Source organism: Enhydra lutris, unplaced genomic scaffold (genome assembly GCF_002288905.1).
Source record: "Enhydra lutris kenyoni isolate GAN:26980312 unplaced genomic scaffold, ASM228890v2 scaffoldscaffold22, whole genome shotgun sequence".
NCBI lineage: Eukaryota > Metazoa > Chordata > Mammalia > Carnivora > Mustelidae > Enhydra > Enhydra lutris.
The window spans coordinates 30,229,726-30,250,531 of NW_019154106.1; the positions used below are offsets into that span (position 1 = coordinate 30,229,726).

Consider the following 20,806-nt stretch of genomic DNA (forward strand, 5'->3'; position numbering starts at 1 on the left):
TTTCCTACAGAGAAAAATTTGGAACATATAATCCCTATTAGTAATGTAGGAGATAGATATAACCCTGACAATTACAACCTGTTGCTCTTTTATCCATTTCAAAAAAAAGATTTGGAATCTACTACGAAATGACACTTGGCAAATACATCTTTCAATAGTTCTCTCTTGCTACTTAAATTGACAACATTTTTAGATTGCTTCAGCTTAAGGGCAATAAAATTAAATATTTCCATGCATTGGATGAGATTTAAACTTCATAGTAGTTAATATAAAAGAAAAAACATTAGTTTGAGAAATGCCTGGCTATGGGAAAAAATAGCAGAAAAATGGACTCCAGTGTTCAGCAGGTAATACATTCTGCCAAAATGGAAAGGAAACATATTTTGATCCTAGCCTTTTGGTATAATCAGACTTTAGCACAACATTAGTGACAACTTTTGGTATGGAAACGGCAAGAACAATACCAAATAATGATTTTACAATTGTAGCATTCTTGTTAAGAGTTATAAACTTACAGCTTGTAAATTCAGCAGTCATGGATACTAGCAGAATGAATTATTTTATATATCACAAAGGAGACTAACCAAAAATGAACACTTTTTTTTTGACTGTTCTATTTCTTTGGAGGGCAAGTCATTGAAAAATAATGTTTTCTACAAACAATTTATACTGGGAAAAATACAAAATTTTAATTTTAATTTTGAACCAATTGCCATTAGAATAGGACACAAGACTTTAAATAAATTCCCGAGTCCCTTCCTTATTTTTTTAAAGTAACTTTTTATTTATTCCTTCCTTATTTTTAAACCAATAGTTGGAAGATATTTGAGGACTGCATATTTACATCTTAGATATTTTGCCTTGTTTGATTGCATAATTATGTACTCACTGGTGCTTTCTGCCTTTAGACTTTTCCAGTTCTTGGTCTTTGAGGTGGGTGTATTCATCAGCTATAGATTTAGGGAATAAAAAGACTAAGAATGAACAGTAGGGACACGAGGAAAGAGATTTTATAACATTTATTATTGTTGTGATGTTATTTTTAAAAAAGATTTTATTTATGCATTTGAGAGAGAGAGAGAAAACAAGCAGGGGAGAGAGGCAGAGGGAGAAGCAAACTCCCTGCTGAGCTGGGAGCCCGACATGGGGTTCAACCCCAGGACCTGGAGATCACGACCCGAGCTGAAGGCAGACGCTTAACCATCTGAGCCACCCAGGCTCTCCTTATAGTTGTGATTTAAATTTGTGTATCACCTTTTTTAACTTGGCCCTAAATTCATGATCAGAAGTGAAAAATCTTATAAAATTTCTTTGTAGCAAATGATATGTTTTTGAATAAAGGGGGTGATCGGTGAACTCCTGCTTTCAAGAAAATTCACTGTCTTGTGTTTCATTCCTCAGATCTGTAAATAAACACCATAAGTGCTTCTCTTATGAATTTGCACAGGAATATCAACAGCTTTCATTAGTGATTTGGAAAAAGAAAATTAAACAACAAGTTTTAAGAGGCCCAGAGTATGCATGCACCATTTTTTTTTTTAATCACTGGAAGCTTTTGTATTAATACAATTTATTCAGACAACTAAAATCATAACAGTCATTTAAAGGGATACATTATCTATCTGTCTATCTTTCTATCTATTATCTATCATCTATCTATCTCCTGTATATATATAGGTATTCAAAAGAATAAAAGGGGTTTCCTAATGACCTAATGACACACGTGATAATATGTATTTAGAAAATAGCTCAGCCTCAATGCTATCACATACCTGTGTGTGCACGCACGCATGCATGGTAGAACATGTTGCAGGTTGTCAAAGCACTTTTCTTTTATGAATTGTAATTTTCACCATTTTTATCTTTCCCACCTTAATACATGTTTGGTCTAAAGCTAAACTATCCAAATAAACTAAAAATGGAAGAAAAGGTGAAATCATGAATTGAAATTTAATAGCCACTGTCAATTTTAAATGTATCAGAACCCCAGACTTGGCAAGATTTTTTCTTTTAATAACAGGCAATGAAGCTGAGTTAGTGGGCCTGGCTGAGTCTGGTCTATGTAGAATCACTTGGGAACTGTCCAGCAAAATATCTCTCGAAAAACAGCATGGTGTTAATACTGGGTGCCAACCCAAGACAGACACAAAGAACCCCTCGCTCTTCACCAATAAGCCAACTGTTAAAAGATTAAACCATGTTGTGGAGATAACAAGAATTTAGGCGCTGGCAGCAGGTGCTGGACAAAGAAGCAGTTGGCAGTACGGTTCTTCTGTCTGACTAATTCCAGTCAAAACAATCTTCTTCCCTGTTGGCAGAGGAGAGTTTTGAGTGTGATGGCAACTTGGAGTTAGAAGGTTGAGTAAGAGTGTTACTTTAAATGCTGAGTCCTGTGGTGGGTGGATTAGTAGAATATAGTTTATCATTGTTCAGAAACTGTGGGGGATTCCCCTCCAGAATCCAGCCACTACTGGCTAACTGGGGAAAACACAATCAAAGAGCTGTAAGTCAAATCCGTTTCCGTCGTGGGGTTGCTGCATTTTTAAAATTTTATTTTCACATAAATAATAATAAAGAGAAATAAATTAAAAAAATAAAAAGAAATATTTCTCTTGAGATGTAACTATCTTCCATTGTGGTGTAATTACCAAATATACTAGTTATGTCCTTTTGTTATTACCTGATCACATGTGTAAATATTGCTTTTTAAATGATCATTTAATTTTTGAATTTTTAAGAATCAATTGCTACTTGACAAATATCTAGTGTTAGTGCAGATTTAGAATACACTTTTTAGTATTAGAAAATAATTTAAATGTTTATTGAAGCAATGTCATTTATTGGGTTTAAAGTATAAACTGACATATTCCCATAATCCTATATAAGTAAATATTGATACTTAAAAATTTACTCAGGAAAAGTGATCATATAGGTTAGCAGAAGAGTTTTAAATATGAAGTAGAATTTCTACAGGTGATGTGAATGCCTATTTTACAATCATGGCTAAGTGAGAAATGCTAGAAGGTATACAATTTCTTTGATGTATGTAGTCTGATTACAAATATGGGAGACAGGGATACTGTGCCTTACCAGTTAGTTCCCTCCTGTCCATTCCCACAACTATCATTAAATTCTCAACTCATGTCCCTTTATTCTTAGAAGATTGTGGGGACTCTTAACTGTTCTCCTTTGATGTCCCTGTTCTAGAATCCATGTAGTCTGTCCGTGTGTGTGTGTTTCTGTGTGTGTGTGTGTGTGTGTTAATGCCTCTTCTGCTGCAAGTTTCTCTAGGGCAAGAAAAAAATGTTTTTAAAAGATTTTATTTATTTATTTATTTATTTATTTATTTATTTGAGGAAAGAGCACAGAGGGAGAGTGAGAGGGAAAAGCAGACTCCCCACGGGGCAGGGGAGGCTGATGCAGGACTCAATCCCAGGACCCTGGGACCATGACCCAAGCCAAAGGCCGATGCTTAACTGACTGAGCCACCCAGGGAGTCCCAGGCAAGAAGAATATTTTATAATACCCCATACCACATAGTCTAGGGCCTTGCGTATCAGAGCTGATGCTCACCAAGTATTAATTGAATTAAATTAAATGGGATGGAGCGCTACTACTTCAAAAGAAACCTTTTCAGTCAGAAATATAATGTTCTAGGATAACCTGTTTTGGGTGTGTTGAAGAGGGTGGACTTTCTGACTATACATTTAAAAACACGTACTTCTTCTCATGGTATAGGTGGATCCCAATATTGTCCTTCATGCCTCTGTTTCCATCAAAAAGCGGAGCTCCTCCAGTAGGGAAGCAAGTAGTGGAAGTGAGACTGCGCCATCCATCCTGTGGCCTGCAGCCAGTGTGTGGCTGATCACAAAGGTACACAACAGTGTCTGGTCTCCCCGAGTGACTGCCCATGCTCGCTGCTCACAGTGCAGCTCCAGCTCCTGGTGTCCTCATGCACACAAGCCTACAAGTGGAGGCATGAGCGATTGTCAGGAATGCTACTTCTCTGCTCCTGGTTTGTCTCGTGCAGAGGGCTGCTGTGGATCCCCATGTGAGCATTCAATTCACTTTCACACGTGCCGATTAGTTCATACTCAGAGAGTATTTAAACTTGGCACAGAACTTCCGAACAGTCCATACACTCACCATTTTCATGAAGTTTGTCTGAAGGTCATTTGCTTCCACTCCTTAGTCTTCATTGCTGATCTTCATGGAGCCTGGTGGGGGCGCACCCTACAAGGACAGTGTGCGGTCTCCCAAAGGACGGTTTTTGTTTGTTGTTGTTATTGTTCTTTTTAATGATTTTATTATTTGATGGAGAGAGACACACAGAGAGAGGAAACACAAGCAGGGGAGTAGGAGAGGGAGAAGCAGGCTTCTCGCTGAGCAGGGATCCCACTCAGAGCTCGATCCCAGAACCCTGGGATCATGACCTGAACTGAAGGCAGACGCCCAACGACTGAGCCACCCAGGTGCCCCTAGTAATGATAGTTTTAAGAGAAATCCTTGAGTATAGAATGTGAACAATGACTAACACATTTTATACCCATGTATTGACACTATTTAATTTTTTAACTTTACTACTATACTAGTGGATCTGATTTAAATTGAAAACATGTAATTGCCCTCCCCTTCCCACTTGCTATTGAAATATGTTGTGTAATTGCCACCAAATATTTATGTCTGGAAAGAGATAGTACAGCTTGTGTCTACCCTTCTTATGTCTTACTTTGCCCTCACTCTAGATTATTTTTGCCTCTTCTTAGCACTTCTTTGAGTGCAGAGTCACTCAGGCAGGTTTGCTGCTGCTTTTTTGGGGACAGGGGATTGCAACTCTTTTCTCAAATGAAATTTGGGATTGTCCTTAACTGTTATTTTTTGATTCTCTGAGAGCTAAAAACAAACATATAGAGTAATTAAGGTACAAGGGCACCAAGAAATGTTCATTTCATATATTCAGGCAGAAAGAGGTTGATATTTCTTCAATCTACTTCGAACTTGGAGACTCTATGAACTACGAACCCTTTTTAAATTGTATTTTGTTTCAGACTTAATAATAATATTTGCAATTTTGTTAAACAACTGCTCTATGTTAGGCATCTTCTACATATTTCTTATCTCATTTAATCTTATACATTATACAGCTGAAAAAACTGAGGCTTGTACGTGACAGAGGAAAGATTCTTGGTCTATCTGACTTCAAAATTTATACCTTTTCACTGTAATGTAAAACGCTGCTCAGTATTTGGCTAATGTCTGAGCATGATGGAAGTTCTTAAGCGTTAGCATTGCCACTGAATATTTCTGTTACCTTGGGTAAGTCACACACTGTATCTGGGCTTTAGTCTTATCTGAAAAGAGTTGGACCAGCTGACATGATATGAAGAGTTCCTTTTGAGATCTCATATTCTGCAATTTTATGGTATCTGTTTCTACAATTTCATGATAGCAAAAAACCTGTACTTGTCTAAAATTTCCTCAGAAATAACTGAAATGCTTACTGAAAAGAGGATGGGCTTTTGGAGTTAGATGGGTGGGAATTAGAATGCCTGTGTGACCTTGAAAAAGTTACTTAGCTGCACTAAACCACTGTTTCCTCCTCTGTAAACTGAAGTTAGTCATACCTACCTTGCACAGTTGCTGGGGTGACAAGTAAGAAAGTACTGTGAAGTTCAAGCATAGGATCTGGTATACAGAAAGTGCTTAATAAATGTCCTTTTATCCTCACCCCAAGGAATTTTCTTGCTGTAGAGACAAGCTTGTTCAAATGAAGATTCCATCCAGTATTTATTAGAACCAAAATTAAAAAAAATACTTTTCCCAAGTTATCATATATTTCTTTAGCACACAGTGAAAGCATGAGATATAAAAGTTAACATGCTAAAAAGAAGACAATTTTGAAACTCTTTTTAGATTGAATGCTCTCTCCCCTTTTTCAAAATAAATATTTTTACTTGTTAGGATAGACACTTTCGCATGCCATAAATCTTCAGTGTGTGTAAATACATTCTTCAGTGGTTGTCACTTATTTAAAATGTGTTGTTGATTCCCTAAGTAAGAAAATTGTTAATTGGCCATTTAAACAATATTCCCAACCAATTTCCTTATCAGAGTATCCTAGCATTTAAAACAAAAACAGTGCACAACCACCTTAAAATGTTTAACCCATGGTATTTAGACCCAGAATAAAACTTTAAACTGGTACGAAGGTTAAGGATTTGTTTCAATCTTTTCAGTTCACTGCACTTTTTTTTTCCTGTGCATACATATTTCAAGTAAGCTCTGTAGTTATAACTATAACAAGTGACACATGATGGACCCCAAATCACTGCCCTGTGAAATATGCACAGAAAAAAAAGGACAAATGAAGATATCAAGGTCTGTTTTATTTTGCGCTGAACTGTAAAATGCCACCCTTGTTGGACAGAAGATCACTGATTCTGAGCAGGGCTCACTGACTGCTAAGTTGTGGGTAGTGTTTCACTTTCAGCAACTGTTAATATCCGGGGTTATCCAGGCATAATGACCTCACTATTTGTGACACATTGTTGAATTTTCTGGTTCTTTTAACTTATTTAGACCTTTCTCTCCCCTCTCTATTCATTGGAAGGCTGGAATGATCCTGAGCCGGGCGATAACGCAGGGCTGCCTAGCTATTGGTCATCCAATCAGAGTCAAGGCTGCTGAGGGAACATCACTAGAAGGATATAAATTAATCCTACAGAAAAGGTAATGCTTATGAGCTATTTAGCTAAAAATAATAAATGTTAATTTCAAGATTTCTGAGCAGTCAAATCACGATGCCTCCCACCTTAGATGGAATATTCATTAAGTGTTTAAATTTGTGTTCTATAATATCAACATTAATTTTCTAACCACAAATAAGCTTGAAAATGTATGTCAGTTTGGTAGTATTTCTTAGGCATTTTTGAAAGTGAAATGTTGGCGTTCAACATGTACCTATGTTGTAGACAAGCTGCTGCTTTAGTCTATAATTATTAGAACTCCCTTCTTTATATGCATTTTGATTGTTAATTTAAATATTTAATGTTCTGTGTGTATTCTTAACCTTTTTAAAATCTTCTGAATAGGAAACACTGAACTGGGAAAGAAAAATTGAGGAGACAAAAATTGAGGAGACCCTACATGAGATGTAGGGCATCAAAAGTCTCCTTCCTATTTGTTTTTGCTGACTTGGTAACTAATCTAGAAAGCAGATTAGTGTTTGCCTGGAGATAGGACGATGGGGAGGGATAGAAGAGCAAGATTACAAAGGGGCACAAGGAAACTTTGGGGTGATTTTTGGGGGGAGAGATGGATATGGGTATGTTCACGATCTTGATTGTTGTGATAGTTTATTAGGTTTATACATGTTTCAAAACTTCTCAAATTTTACACTTTTAAATATGTGCCTGTCAGTTGTGCAATATTTTACAGTGTTGTGTGTCAGTTGTTTCTCAAAAAGCTGGTTTGTTTGTTTGTTTGTTTGTTTTAAAGATTTCACTCATTTATTTGACAGACAGAGATCAGAAGTAGGCAGAGAGGCAGGCAGAGAGAGAGGGGGAAGCAGGCTCCCTGCTGAGCAGAGAGCCCGATGCGGGGCTCGATCCCAGCACCCTGAGATCATGACCTGAGCAGAAGGCAGAGGCTTTAACCCACTGAGCCACCCAGGCGCCCCAAAAAAGCTGGTTTTAAGAAGTACAAAAAGACAAACTAGGGGAACAAACAAAAAAATCAAAATGGGTAAGGAATGACTGAGTGCTTACTTTGGAGGGAAGTGTTGGGGGGAGAGCACTCTGAGTGGAAGAGTTAACCAGTGGTTTAGGTCAAAATGGCAGGTTTCTGGAAAGTTTATCTATAGCTTGATGAACACACTCTTTATGCCTATGGCTCTCCCTGGTCTTACTGGATCCTGAAATTAGTGCTGATCTGGACTGAACCCACTGAGGTTTATTTCCTGCTCTGGCCAGGATCATCATGGAACTGAGTGGGGCTGAAACCACTCAGTTGATGTCCTTGCTGCTTAGATAAAAGAGCTTGGGCAAGAAAAGAGATGATAATTAAAAAAACAAACAAACAAAAACAAACAAACAAAAACAAACAAACAAAAAAAACCACTGCAGTAAGTTTTACTTGAAAAAAATCTCCATTTTACAAGAAAGATTTTGTTTAATTCAGGAAAGAAAGGAAGAAGGGAGAGGGAGAGAAGGAGAGAGATAGGATGGGTGGATAAGGGGGAAAGGGAAGATCCCTATGTAAATGTAGATTATTTCCCTTTATATTAATGCAACTTGATTTTTATCTGAGAAACAAAATCTGTTGTAAGGTAGAAGCAAATAGTAGAAAATTTGGAAAATTACAAGTTCTCACGAATGGTGAAGCTATTTGTTTTTTAGAAAGCAGTAGGGACCAAGATTTTTAGAGTTTACCTTACCTCTGGTACTTTTCAAGTATATTTATCTTTTCTAAGAGTATCTGAAGTGCCTCTTTGTCTTTTTTTTAAACAAAACCATATTTTATTATAAATAACATAAATTTATTTATTATAACATATATTAACATATATTTATTATAATATATAATACATATAACATATATTTATTATAATATATATTAAATTTATTATAAATAACAAAATTATTTATAATTTATTTATTATAAATATCATAAATTATTATAAATAACATAAATCCTCATACAACTTCTAGAGACAATATTTTTTCCTTTTCTCTTACGTAGTGTAATACGATTTTAACAAAAGCTATGAATCAAGATGTAGTCTTTTCAATACTAAAAACAATAGAACTAACACTTAAAGTAGCAACCTGACAACTCACAGAGAATATTGCAAACATATCATGCCTCATTTGTTTGGTTATGTCTCATTTCGTATCACTCATTCTTATTTAGTATAGCAAGTGCTTGCACATATTTGTTTATTAATATTTTTTCTGTTATGTGCATCTGACTATGAGTAGATGAAAGGCAAACCAACGATGTCATTACCAAGTGATCTGAAAATCATAGAAAATTAAAAAATCATAAACCTTAAAATAAAAAATGCTTCTTTCTAAAAGATATTTTGGACATCTTATAGACAAATCAGTTGCATCAAAGCCTTTTAATAAGGCCACCAATTAAATCTTGATTTTGCTTCCGTTTTAAAGAATATGGATATGTAGGATTTGGCTTTTAGTGTTAAATTCACAATCTAATTAAGGAAGCACCCCCATTCATCCACACACAGAGGTTAGATTATGGAGACTACAAAATTGGGCCCATGGATTTTGTTTGGCCTGCACATTATTGTAATATTTTGAATTGGTCGTGAGCCTGTAGAAATAGGGAGATTTTACACAAAAGTTACGTATTTCTGTCTTTTCTTGCAAAAAATCAGAAGAATGGGCAGTACTGAACTCTCATCATCTCATTTTACCAGTGAGGCAGGAACAGATTCAGATGGAATATATCCTCTGGTTTGCTCTATTTTCTACTGTTCCCAATAGTAGCCCTCACTCTAGCTCTAGCCTGCTTCATTCATTTCTAATCCCTGTCTGATAATCTTTACTATCTTTCTTTTTTTTCCTTCAAAGTAGAAATCACTCAACAAATATAGTATTTATTTATTTATTTATTTATTTACTGTCTTATTTCAATGTTAATTTTTCAGTTATGGTGTTTTGCATCTCCTTTTTATTTTCCCCACTTAGGTCTTGCTGGAAATAGAATGATAACCTGCCAACATTAATCTAGAGTAGGTTAAACAAACACTGCTCTAAGGACACCATTAACTATAACCACCAAGTGTAGCTGTGTAGTGCTAGGTGCAGAGACGAAAAGACAGATAGAAGGGAAAACAGCACATCACCAGGTAATTAGAGAGACTGAAAGTCATCTTTGGTCAGGTCCTGAAGTTTAGGAGGCTAAGAGAATAAAGCAGAATGACAGACTGCCCCATTGTAGAAAGGACCATTTGGCATGCATTGGACATTTAAGTAATATTCAAACACACAGATAACACTATTAGAAATGTCAACATCAAGTAGAAAATTGTCTATATGTAACTTCACAGTTGGATTGATGGATCAAATTTCTTATCTCTACTCCTACTGTGTTAAGAATCATGGAGGGGAAATCCCTTTCCTCTGTTTTTTATGGATCCTACTTTTGATCTGTGTGCATTGGAATATCCAGACATATCTGAAGCTATCTGGGAAAATAGATTTGTAATTGTGAAGCATGATGATAGTAGTCCTCCTTATAGTCAACTGGGATATAATGAGCTTTAGCTTACGAAATTTCCCCTAACTGAACTGTGATTATGGGCTGCCTTATGGTCTCTACTGTCTGATAAGTGGTGTATTTAAAAAAAAATGTATGTGTGTATGCACATGTGTATGTGTGTGTATACACATTTTGTAGATTCCCAATAGAAATAGGAAAGTGCATATGCATACTCAATGAGCAAGCTTCTCAGGGCAGTTAGTTCTCTCCTTACTTGTAAAAAGAGAGTATGTGACTAGTCTTGGAAGTCCTATGCTTTCAGAGAAAGAAGGACTCTTAAGAGCATCTCTTCTAAACTCTTCTTTACAAGTAGAAGTAGTAACAGTGGTGATAGTGGTGGTTGTGATAGTGATAATAATGTCATTATCTCTATAAGAAATTCCAAGTCCACTAGAGACTAAATGTTCTAGAAAGGTCATATATCTGATCTAGCTAATGTCAGATCCAGATCCAGAACTTAGTCCAGTACATGTTATGCTATTTATAACTTTGATTCTTGGATGGAATACTGCTTCTTCATTTTCCTCTCTTTCTTTCATTATTGATATTGTTATTGCTATTTTTTAATTTTGTTTTTCTCTATAAAAAATCTTTTAAGCTTGCTGCTTGTTTACCAAAAAGAGGAAATTCTATGCTATTTTCTAATTCAGTCCCATATAAACATCATTGCATATTGGATCTAAGTTTGATTTTTCTACGTATAAAATATCTTTAAAAATAAACAGATGTACTTATGTTTGTGCAATTTTATTTTTTAAAGAAGTCACTATATTTTAGAATGATATCTTCTCCCCTGCTTAGTGTAGATGCCACATGAGAATCTTGTTTTTTATAACTTTGGTAATAAAATTTAAAGGTAACGTTTATAGATAAATGCTTAGAAAGACTCCTGATAAGGAAATTACTAGCAAGCTCACAAGGCTTATATATGATTTGAAACTGCATGCTGTTTGCAAAATTTCCTGCATGCTGTTTGCAAAATTTCCAAAAAGGCAATTCTTGAACCGAATTTGAGCTATGATAAAATTTGAGAAATGCTAGGAAATTTGCATTTCTTTCAGAATTATTCCTTATTTTCTTAATCGAGGTATAATTTATGTTCTTTAGCTACCCACTAAGAATATCTCCTAAACCGCTGTATATTAAATTCAAAACATTTTTCATAACGGCCTTATTAATTTTTAGGGTGATTACATTTTGACATTTTATTCACATATCTATTTATTCAAAGATATCTTTAATATCCTATCACAGGCACTGTAATCAGTTCTTAGGACACTTGTGGTTTCTGCCCTCATACTGTTGACAATCTGGTAAACATCTTTCCTGTTGTAATATTATTTGGGGAAAAGATGCGACAAATTCAGAAAATCAAAACTGAAATAGATGTAGTTTATGTTTTTATAATCACATTCATCCTCTAGTCAACACGATAATTCAATTAAAAGACAAAATTCTGGATTTTATAGCTTTTGACAGTTAGCATTAGTATATTAATTACCAATTGCAGATGTCTTACACTTTAAAAAATTATCATTTTCCACTTTATTTATCTTGAAGAAAAATGCTCACAATAATTTATGCAACAGGAGGAATTGCCTATATGCAATAATGTTGTACTGAGTTATAGCTGTTATGCATTAAAATGATCTAAGTTTTATCAAAACCCAGCACACTTCCATCAAAGCATTACAGCAGTCATTCTATTATTTTTTTTAAAATATTTTATTTATTTATTTGAGAGAGAGAATGAGAGAGAGCATGAGAGGAGAGAGAACAGTGGGAGAAACACTCTCTGGCGATCAGAGAGCCTCATGTGGGACTCGATCCCAGACTCCAGGATCATGACCTGAGCGGAGGGCAGTTGCTTAACCAACTGAGCCACCCAGGAGACCCTCTATTATTATTTTTAAAAGGAGTGTAGTTATAAGCTTGGGATTGACAACCCAATGGTTGAAACATGAGCTTTTTTGGTACCTCAGGAGAATTTGTATAGTATGAGAATATTTACTGATTATATGAACACAACTGTATAAAAAATTCTATATTCACACTAAAGTGTGTTAAGTCACTAAGATTATGTATCAGATTCTAACCAGTGAGCCTAAACTGTTGATTCCATTTTCAATCTTCAAGTAACACAAAGTAATTTGTGTTATACTTTTCTAATCTAATTGAGAAGACATGCAGAAATTCAGGTGCTCTGGGTTCTAGTATCTATTTGATACTACCTAGCTCTTTGATTTTTGACCAGCTCACTTCATCTCTCTTTATTGCACTTTATTCATCTCAGTTCCCTTCAAATTCTTAGTCTATTTGTTGTTGTTTTGGATAATGAATTCCATTATCAAAGTCATACATTTTAGCTCAGGACCCTAAGTCAAAAACTTTTTGAAAACTCTTCTTTTCCTTTATTAATTACAACATTAAAAGGTCTCCAAAAGGACTATTTCTCCTCATACTTCCCCCATCCTACCCAGTGCTGAAATAGAGCAACAATTATATTTGTCTAAAGCCTGATAACAAGATTCTTAGCTTAGGGATCATTTAGACCTTGAAAGATGTTTCATAAAAAAAACTTTACCTAAGTATTCATGTTTTCTCATATCCCTGCTTCCTCTTCTACATTCTAAATTCACTTTCTTTTCATAGTGTCACGTTCCCTTCTTCTTTCCTCAAATTTGACATCTGGAATTTATCCTTGCCTTCTGTTTCTAACCTGCATTCCATTTATTCAATCACCAAATCAATTCTCCTTTCATAGTAAGTATGTAGTCTTTCCTTCCCCCATTGCTCTCATCACTGTAGTTCAGTGTTTTTAAAAGTCTTATCTGTAGACCACACGCATCCAAATTCCCTAGGGTTCTTAACAATGGGAATCACTTGCAATACCTGTTAATGTAGATGGGGGCGGGGGGGGGGCGTCCAGACCTTCAGAATCAAAGTTCTGAGGATAGGGGCTTGGAAACCTACAGTATTATCAAGCGTCTATTTCACCATGCCCAAGAATTCTTCACATTTTCTAATATAAACTGGATGTGGGTAAAAGGCTAATGCACACTCAGCCAGTTTTGGACTGCTACCTTGACATGTTCTACCTAGATCATAAAGTGCCTCACTTTAGAATAGAGCATTACCTGACATTTCTTATTCCCAACCATTGAAGTTTCTGTCAAAACTCAGAGGCAGTAGGAAAAGTCGTGTTTAACATCCTATTACACTTAATTTAATACATTTGTCCTATCTATGTAAGGTTTCTAAATATTAGTGAATACAAGATTAGTTAATTTAGGCATGATTAAGTTAATCACATTCTAGTTTTTCTTTCTTTCTTTCTTTCTTTTTTTTTTTTTTTTTTAACTCATATTTGGTTTAGAAAATCTGATATTCCGTAATAAAATTTTCTGGTCATTTCAGAAACAGGTGTCCAAGGTTCCTAATTTTCCATGGTAACTTTTTCCATCCTATCCTCTTAATCCTTATACTTAATTAAGCCTCTTTTTGCCTCATAAAGAGAGGATCTTCTTTGGGGACAGAAATTTCTATAGTATTTTTATTGATTCTCTTTAATCTCTAAAGCTCCTAATCATTGTTGTCATGGGTAATACACATACCACCACCACCACCACCACTTTGGGTACCAAGGAAATCAGTTGTCTTAGGGAAGGAAGGCTTCAGTTGCTGATGCAGCAATGATGGTAGAATGGTAGAATCCTTGGGAGAGTCTGGGCAGTCCTCCTTCTGCCATGATATGGAAAATGATCCTTTCATTTGAAACCTAGAAAATGTTTCAGTGTGGTGAAAAGTTGTCAGTCTCTAAATTACATTTTCATTACAGACATAAAGGAGATAATTCTCAAAAGTGGGTGTTTGGAACTGACAGCTGCATTTATTCGAAGGTAAGGACTTTGTAAGTCATAGCTTTTAGTCGTATATTTTTCTGTTCCTAGATTCTGACAAGTATTCTTATTGTTGAGAGCAAGAAATGCTTTTGCTGCACAAATATATCCCTGTGCCCAGAAGTTTAAAATTTAACTTAATTTAACTCAATACTTTCCTGTGGGGTTTTGTTTGACTTTAAAATACAAGTTTTCCAAGGCCAAAAATAATTCTTTCCAATTAATTGCTATGATACAGTCTAACATTTCAGGGCATCATTTTTTTATTTCTTTCTATTAATTTTACATTAAATTAAATTAAATTACTTTTTATTGAGGTATAACTGATATATAACATTGTATAAATTGAAGACATACAGCATATTGCTTTGTTACTTTATCTATTACAATATGAAATCATAGCATTCACTAACACCTCTACCACATCATATAATTATGTCTTTTTTTGTGGAGATTATGATTTACTCTCTTAAAAACTTTCGAGTATGTAATACATTGTTGACTATAATCACTATGCTATACTTTAGGTCTCCAGGACTCATTGATCTAATAGTTGCCAATTTACACCAGTCAACAATATCTCAATTCTCTCATCCTCTAGCCCCTGATTACCTACATTCCTTTCTCTGTTTCTATGAGTTCAGCTCTTTTAGATTCCACATATAAGTGATATCATGCAGTGTTTGTCTTTTGTCTGACTAATCTCACTTAGCATAATGCTCTCAAGGTCCATCCATGTCATAGCAAATGGCAGGATTTCCTTCTCTGTTATGGCTGATGAATATTCCATTGTATATATCACATCGTCTTTATCCATTCATCAGCTGGCACTTAGGTCATTCCATATCTTGGCTATTGTGAGTAATGCTGCGATAAATATCAAAGTGATACCTACATAAGTTTTCTTAGTCATTAAAATGAGGAGATTGGCACTTTGGAAAACTGGCAATAACTACTGAAGTTGAACATGTCTATACAACCCAGCAATGTACTCTAGGGGGGACACAATTCAACCTATAACACAGAACATGTGAGTTATCGAGGTAGTCCCTCTCAGCTCCAGATCTACAGTTTTTCACCAGGTACCCACCTCAGGGAACTTCAGAGCGGAGTATTGGTGTAGGGCACCTTCATACGAATGGTTTCCTTGAGCGTGTTCCTTGTGGGTGGCTTTATAGTGGAGTGTCACCAGTTTGGCCCCTCCCCATGGACATCTTCTCCTGGTGCTCCAAAGGCAGGTTTATAGTAAATCCTGTGAGTTGAACTGCCTCAGGAACTTCTTCAACATCCAGTGAGCCATGGCTGTGCCCTTGTTGATGTGGTTTGGATCTCAGCCTTGGGTCAGGCCTCTTCTTTGAGCATTCTGTCTCAGGCCTAGCAGTACTGGCTGCTCCATACCTACTATTCACATATTTTTCAGTGTCCTTGTTAACTCTTACTTGCCAATTTCCCAACACTCTAATCCTCTGCTACTAATTATTTATATTAAACTTTTCCTATTCAAATTACTATGTGTTTATATCTCCTTATTGAACCCTGAATGCTAAAAATAATAGCTTTATTTCTCTAGTGTCCTGGAATGACATGACCTGATCCGTTTTAGAAATTTAGAAACTTTAATACAATTTAAATTTAAAAATTAACATAATACCATTTCTTTGAGTAGCTTTTTGTTGGTACACTGACTAAAATTCCAACCCACTCACTAACTTAGGCAGGACTGTATAGTTTTAGCACTGGTTCTAGGCTGGGAATTTGACAGAGGCATCAAATGTCAAAACATTTTTAAAACAACCTTTATCCAGCTTCATTCTGAGGTTCACCCCAGCTTTCCTCTTGTCCTGTTTCCGACTCTACTACATTCCTGAGCTAAAAGCTCTAGGTTAGTGGAGAGGAAGTCACAGAAAGACCAAGACTGCTTATACATCTTGGTAAAAATAAAAAGTAGCATTTTTCTTTTTAGAGAGAAAGAGGGACAGAGAGAGCGCATGAGCAGGGAGAATGGTAGAGAGAGGAGAGAATTTTAAGCAGGCCCTACACTCAGTACGGAGCCTGACGTGGAGCTCAGTTTCATGACCCTGAGATCATGACCTGAGCCAGAATCAAGAGTCAGATGCTTAACTGACTGAGCCACCCAGGCACCCCATTAAAAGTAGAATTCTGAGACTGCGTTAAAATATTCTTTAGCTCTTTGGCCTGTACCTCCTCATGTGGACTTCATTCTGAAATAGAACTAAACAGAGCTGATTCCTGGTACCCAAGAACACAATTCTGTCCTATATAAGTATTGCCCTTCCCACCAACAGACACAGAAGAGCAGAACCAAGGTTTAAGTGTATTTTCTTCTTTTCTCTCCCCAAATTCAGGTCCTAAACATCCAGTTTTACTCTATAATTTTTACCTCCCTTTCTTGCAATCTATAATTTCCTAATTATTCCCAATAGTACATTCCCAATAGTAGCTAGCAAATAATTCATACTTTTGTGTTTCAAACACAATAATTTTTAAGAGGATTTTGATTCTAAAAATTTTAATATTCCATTCCCAAACAAAATTGCTGTTCTTTTTTTTATTGTAATTCACAGAGCAAAACTATTGATGAGGAATTTTATTCTTTTAGAGGTTTAGAAATTTTTATTAGATCTAAATTTAGTCACATCCAAAATTATATACATCTAGTTAAGGCTAAAATGGAGAATAACTTGATAATTATTTGTAGCTGGATCATAAATGGAGCTCATTACATTTATTAAAAAAAGAAGACAGAATTAGTTTAGGATATTAATAACTAACCTTGGTTCTACCACTTATTGGTTGTGTGGCATTATCCAAATCATGTGGCCTATTGCAAGGTTCACATCATTTGTCAGCAAAAGGGAGACATTAGTACTAACATTTTGGGTATTTAACACAGATTCTGACCTACCAATAGATTCTGGCATATTGATTCTAGCTAATTGGTACTTTGTAGTTATCAATGATAATAATAATAATGAACAAATTTAAATTATTTAAATATTTAAGTATTGCATTTTGTTACGTTGTTTTTATTTGGATAAGTTTTGTTTCTTTTATTTGGCTTGATTTTAAGGTTAACTATTTCTCTATTCATTTTTAAAAAAGATAAGGCTAGATTACTTCCTTTATACAATCCACCAGTTCCATCTAAATTAAATATTTAAACTTTAGGGTTTAAATACGTAAATAAATAAATAAGTAAATAAAAGTAAATAAAATAAGTAAATAAAATCTTTTTAAAAAAAGATTTAAACTTTAACACAGAACCATAAAAATATCTAGAAGAAAGTCTGGATTAAAGCATCTAACCCAGCACAGAAATCAGTTGCATTTCTACACACGAACAAAGGGACAGAAGAAAGAGAAAATAAGGAGTCGATCCCATTTACAATTGCACCAAAAATCACAAGATACCTAGGAATAAACCTAACCAAAGAGGCAAAGGACCTGAAGTCAAAAAGCTACAGAAAGCTCATGAAAGAAATTGAGGAAGGGAAGTGCCTGGGTGGCTCAGTCAGTTAAGCATCTGCCTTCACCTCAGGTCATGATTTCAGGGTCTTGGGATGGAGCCCTGCATTGGACTCCCTGCTCAGTGGGGAGCCTTCTTCACCCTCTTTCTCTGCCCTCCCCACTTCCATTCCTGCTCTCTCTCTCTCTCAAATAAATAAAATCTTAAAAAAAAAAAAAGAAATCAAGGAAGACACAGAAATAGAAAAATGTTCCATGCTTATGGATTGGAAAAACGAATGTTGTTAAAATGTCTATGCTGCCTAGAGCAATCTATACATTCAATGCAATCCCTATCAAAATACCATCAACTTTTCCCATGGAGCTGGAACAAATAATCCTAAAATTTGTATGGAACCAGAAAAGACCCTGAATAGCAAAAAAGAAAACCAAAGCTCGTGGCATCACAATTCCAGACTTCAAGCTTTATTACAAAGCTATAGTCATCAAGGCAGTGTGGTACTGAAGTAAAAACAGACACATACATCAATGGAACAGAACAGAGAGCCCAGAAATGGACCCTCAATTCTATGGTCAACTAATCATGGACCAAGCAGGAAACAATGTCCAATGGGAAAAAAGTCTCTTCAACAAATGGTATTGGGAAAATTGGACAGCCACACTCAGAAGAATGAAACTGGACAATTTCCTTATACCACACACAAAAACAGACCCAAAATGGATGAAAGACCTCAATGTGAGACAGGAAGTCTTCAAAATCCTTGAGGAGAACACAGGCAGCAACTTCTTCGACCTCAACTGCAGCAAATTCTTCCTAGAAACATTGCCAAAGGCAAGGGAAGAAAGGGCAAAAATGAACTATTGGGACTTCATGAAGGGAAAAAAACCCTTATGCACAGCAAAGGAAATAGTCGACAAAACCAAAAGACAACTGATAGAATGGGAGAAGATATTTGCAAATGTCTTATCAGATAAAGATCTAGTATCCAAAATATATAAAGAATTTACCAAACTCAACACCCAAAGAACAAATAATCCAATCAAGAAATTGGCAGAAGATATGAACAGACATTTCTGCAAAGAAGACATTCAAATGGCCAACACATGAAAAAGTGCTCGACATTACTTGGCATCAGGGAAATACAAATCAAAACCACAATGAGATACCATTTTACACCAGTCAGAATGGTTAAAATTAACAAGTCAGGAAATGACAGATGTTGGCGAGGATGCAGAGAAAGGGGAACCCTCTTGCACTGCTGTCAGGAATGCAAGCTGGTGCAGTCACTCTGGAACATAGTATGGAGATTCCTCAAAAAGCTGAAAATAGAGCTACCCTGATGCTGGGTTATAAACCCAGCAATTGCACTGCAAGGTACAACTATGGTGAACAAAAGGGGCACCTGCACCCCAGTGTTTATTTCAGCAATGTCTACAATAGCCAAACTACAGAAAGAGCCCAGATGTCCATCAACAGAGGAATGGCTAAAGAAAATGTGGTACACACACACACACACACACACACACACACATACACACACCCACACACACACACAGGAATACTACTCAGCCATCAAAAAATGAAGTCTTGCCATTTGCAACAATGTGGATGAAAGTAGAAGGTATTATGCTAAGTGAAATAAGTCTATGAAAGACAATTATATCTTCTCACTCATATGTGGGATTAAAGAAACAAAATAGAGGATCATAGGGGAAGGGAGGGAAAAACAAAACAAGATGAAATCAGGGAGGGAGAGATAAGAGACTCTCAATCATAGGAAACAAGCTGAGGCTTGCTGGAGGGGTCCGGGGGTGGGTTGATGGGGTAATAGACTTTAATGAGGGAATGTGATACAATGACCACTGGGTATTTATAAGACTGATGAGTCACTGAACTCTACCTCTGAAACTAATAATACACTATATGTTAATTTTATTTAAAAAAAAAGAAGAAAAAAACCCCAAAGCATCTAACTCAGACTATTGGTGAGTAGACATCTTAATGTCTACTTACTTATTTACTAAGTATGTAGACATATTTAATGTCTTAATGTCTATATTTGCATAGAACATAGAATCCACAAGGAAAATGACTAATCATTAATGACTTTGCGTATATAAAATTTTAAAAACTCCTTAATCTTAAACAACATAGGGAAGAGCAAATAGCGAAATATGACAAACAGGGAAAATCTTTGCAATATAAATGTCAGAGATAGGGTAGTACCCTTAATATATAATAAGCTTGATAAAGCAGTAGAAAAGGATAAACATTTCAATAGAAATACAGGTAAAGGATGTGAAAAGGAAATACATGACAAAAGAAAAATTAGAAGAGCCAAACCAAATAAAAAATTCAGCCTCCCTAGAAATTAAAGAAATGTAAAATAATGAGACATTATTTTCTTCCTGTTAAATATCAGTAGATATAAAACTAAGAATATCCAATGTTGATGAAAGTGTGAGAAAACAAACATGTACATTTCCTTTTTTTGTATTTGTATTTGTGGGGTTTTTTTTTTTGTAGTTTGTTTGTATTATCTATTGCTGTGTAACAAATTACCTTCAAACATAGTGACTTAGAACAACAGATATTTATTATCTCAGTTTCTGTGGTCCAGGGATCTGGGAGTAGATTAGCTGGATAGTTCTGACTCAATGTCTTTTTTGAGGTTGCAGTCAAGATGTCAGCAAGGACTGCAGTCATCTGAGATTTGACTACCATCAAAGATCTGCTTTTATTTTTTTTAATTTAAGTCCCAATTAGCCTACATATAGCACATCATTAGTTTCATATGTAGAGTTTCAGATGTAGTTTCAGTTCCATGAATCAGTTCCATGATTCTTCAGTTGTATTTAACACCCAGCGCTCATCACATCACATGCCCTCCCTAATGCCCATCATCTGATTACCCCATTCCCTCCCCGACTTCCCTTCCAGCAACCTTCAATTTGTTTCTTTCTTATAGTTAAGAGTCTCTCATGGTTTGTCTCCCTCTCTGATCACTTCCCATTCAGTTTTCCCTCCCTTCCCCTATGATCCTCTGAGCTGTTCCTTACATTTCACATATGAGTGAAACCATACCATAAATGTCTTTCTCTGATTGACTTATTTCTATCCACATTGATGTAAATAG

The 20,806-nt window shown here is 35.6% G+C and overlaps 1 protein-coding gene across 1 annotated transcript in view; it reads left to right on the top strand.

Moving 5' to 3' along the window:
- LOC111149926 overlaps positions 1 to 20,806 on the top strand; it is a 270,882-nt gene that overhangs the window by 91,602 nt on the left and 158,474 nt on the right. Inside the window, exons 8-10 of the mRNA XM_022507207.1 lie at positions 3,739 to 3,873; positions 6,611 to 6,729; positions 14,123 to 14,183. Of these exons, the coding sequence (XP_022362915.1) occupies positions 3,739 to 3,873; positions 6,611 to 6,729; positions 14,123 to 14,183 (315 nt within the window). The remainder of the gene's footprint in view (positions 1 to 3,738; positions 3,874 to 6,610; positions 6,730 to 14,122; positions 14,184 to 20,806) is intronic.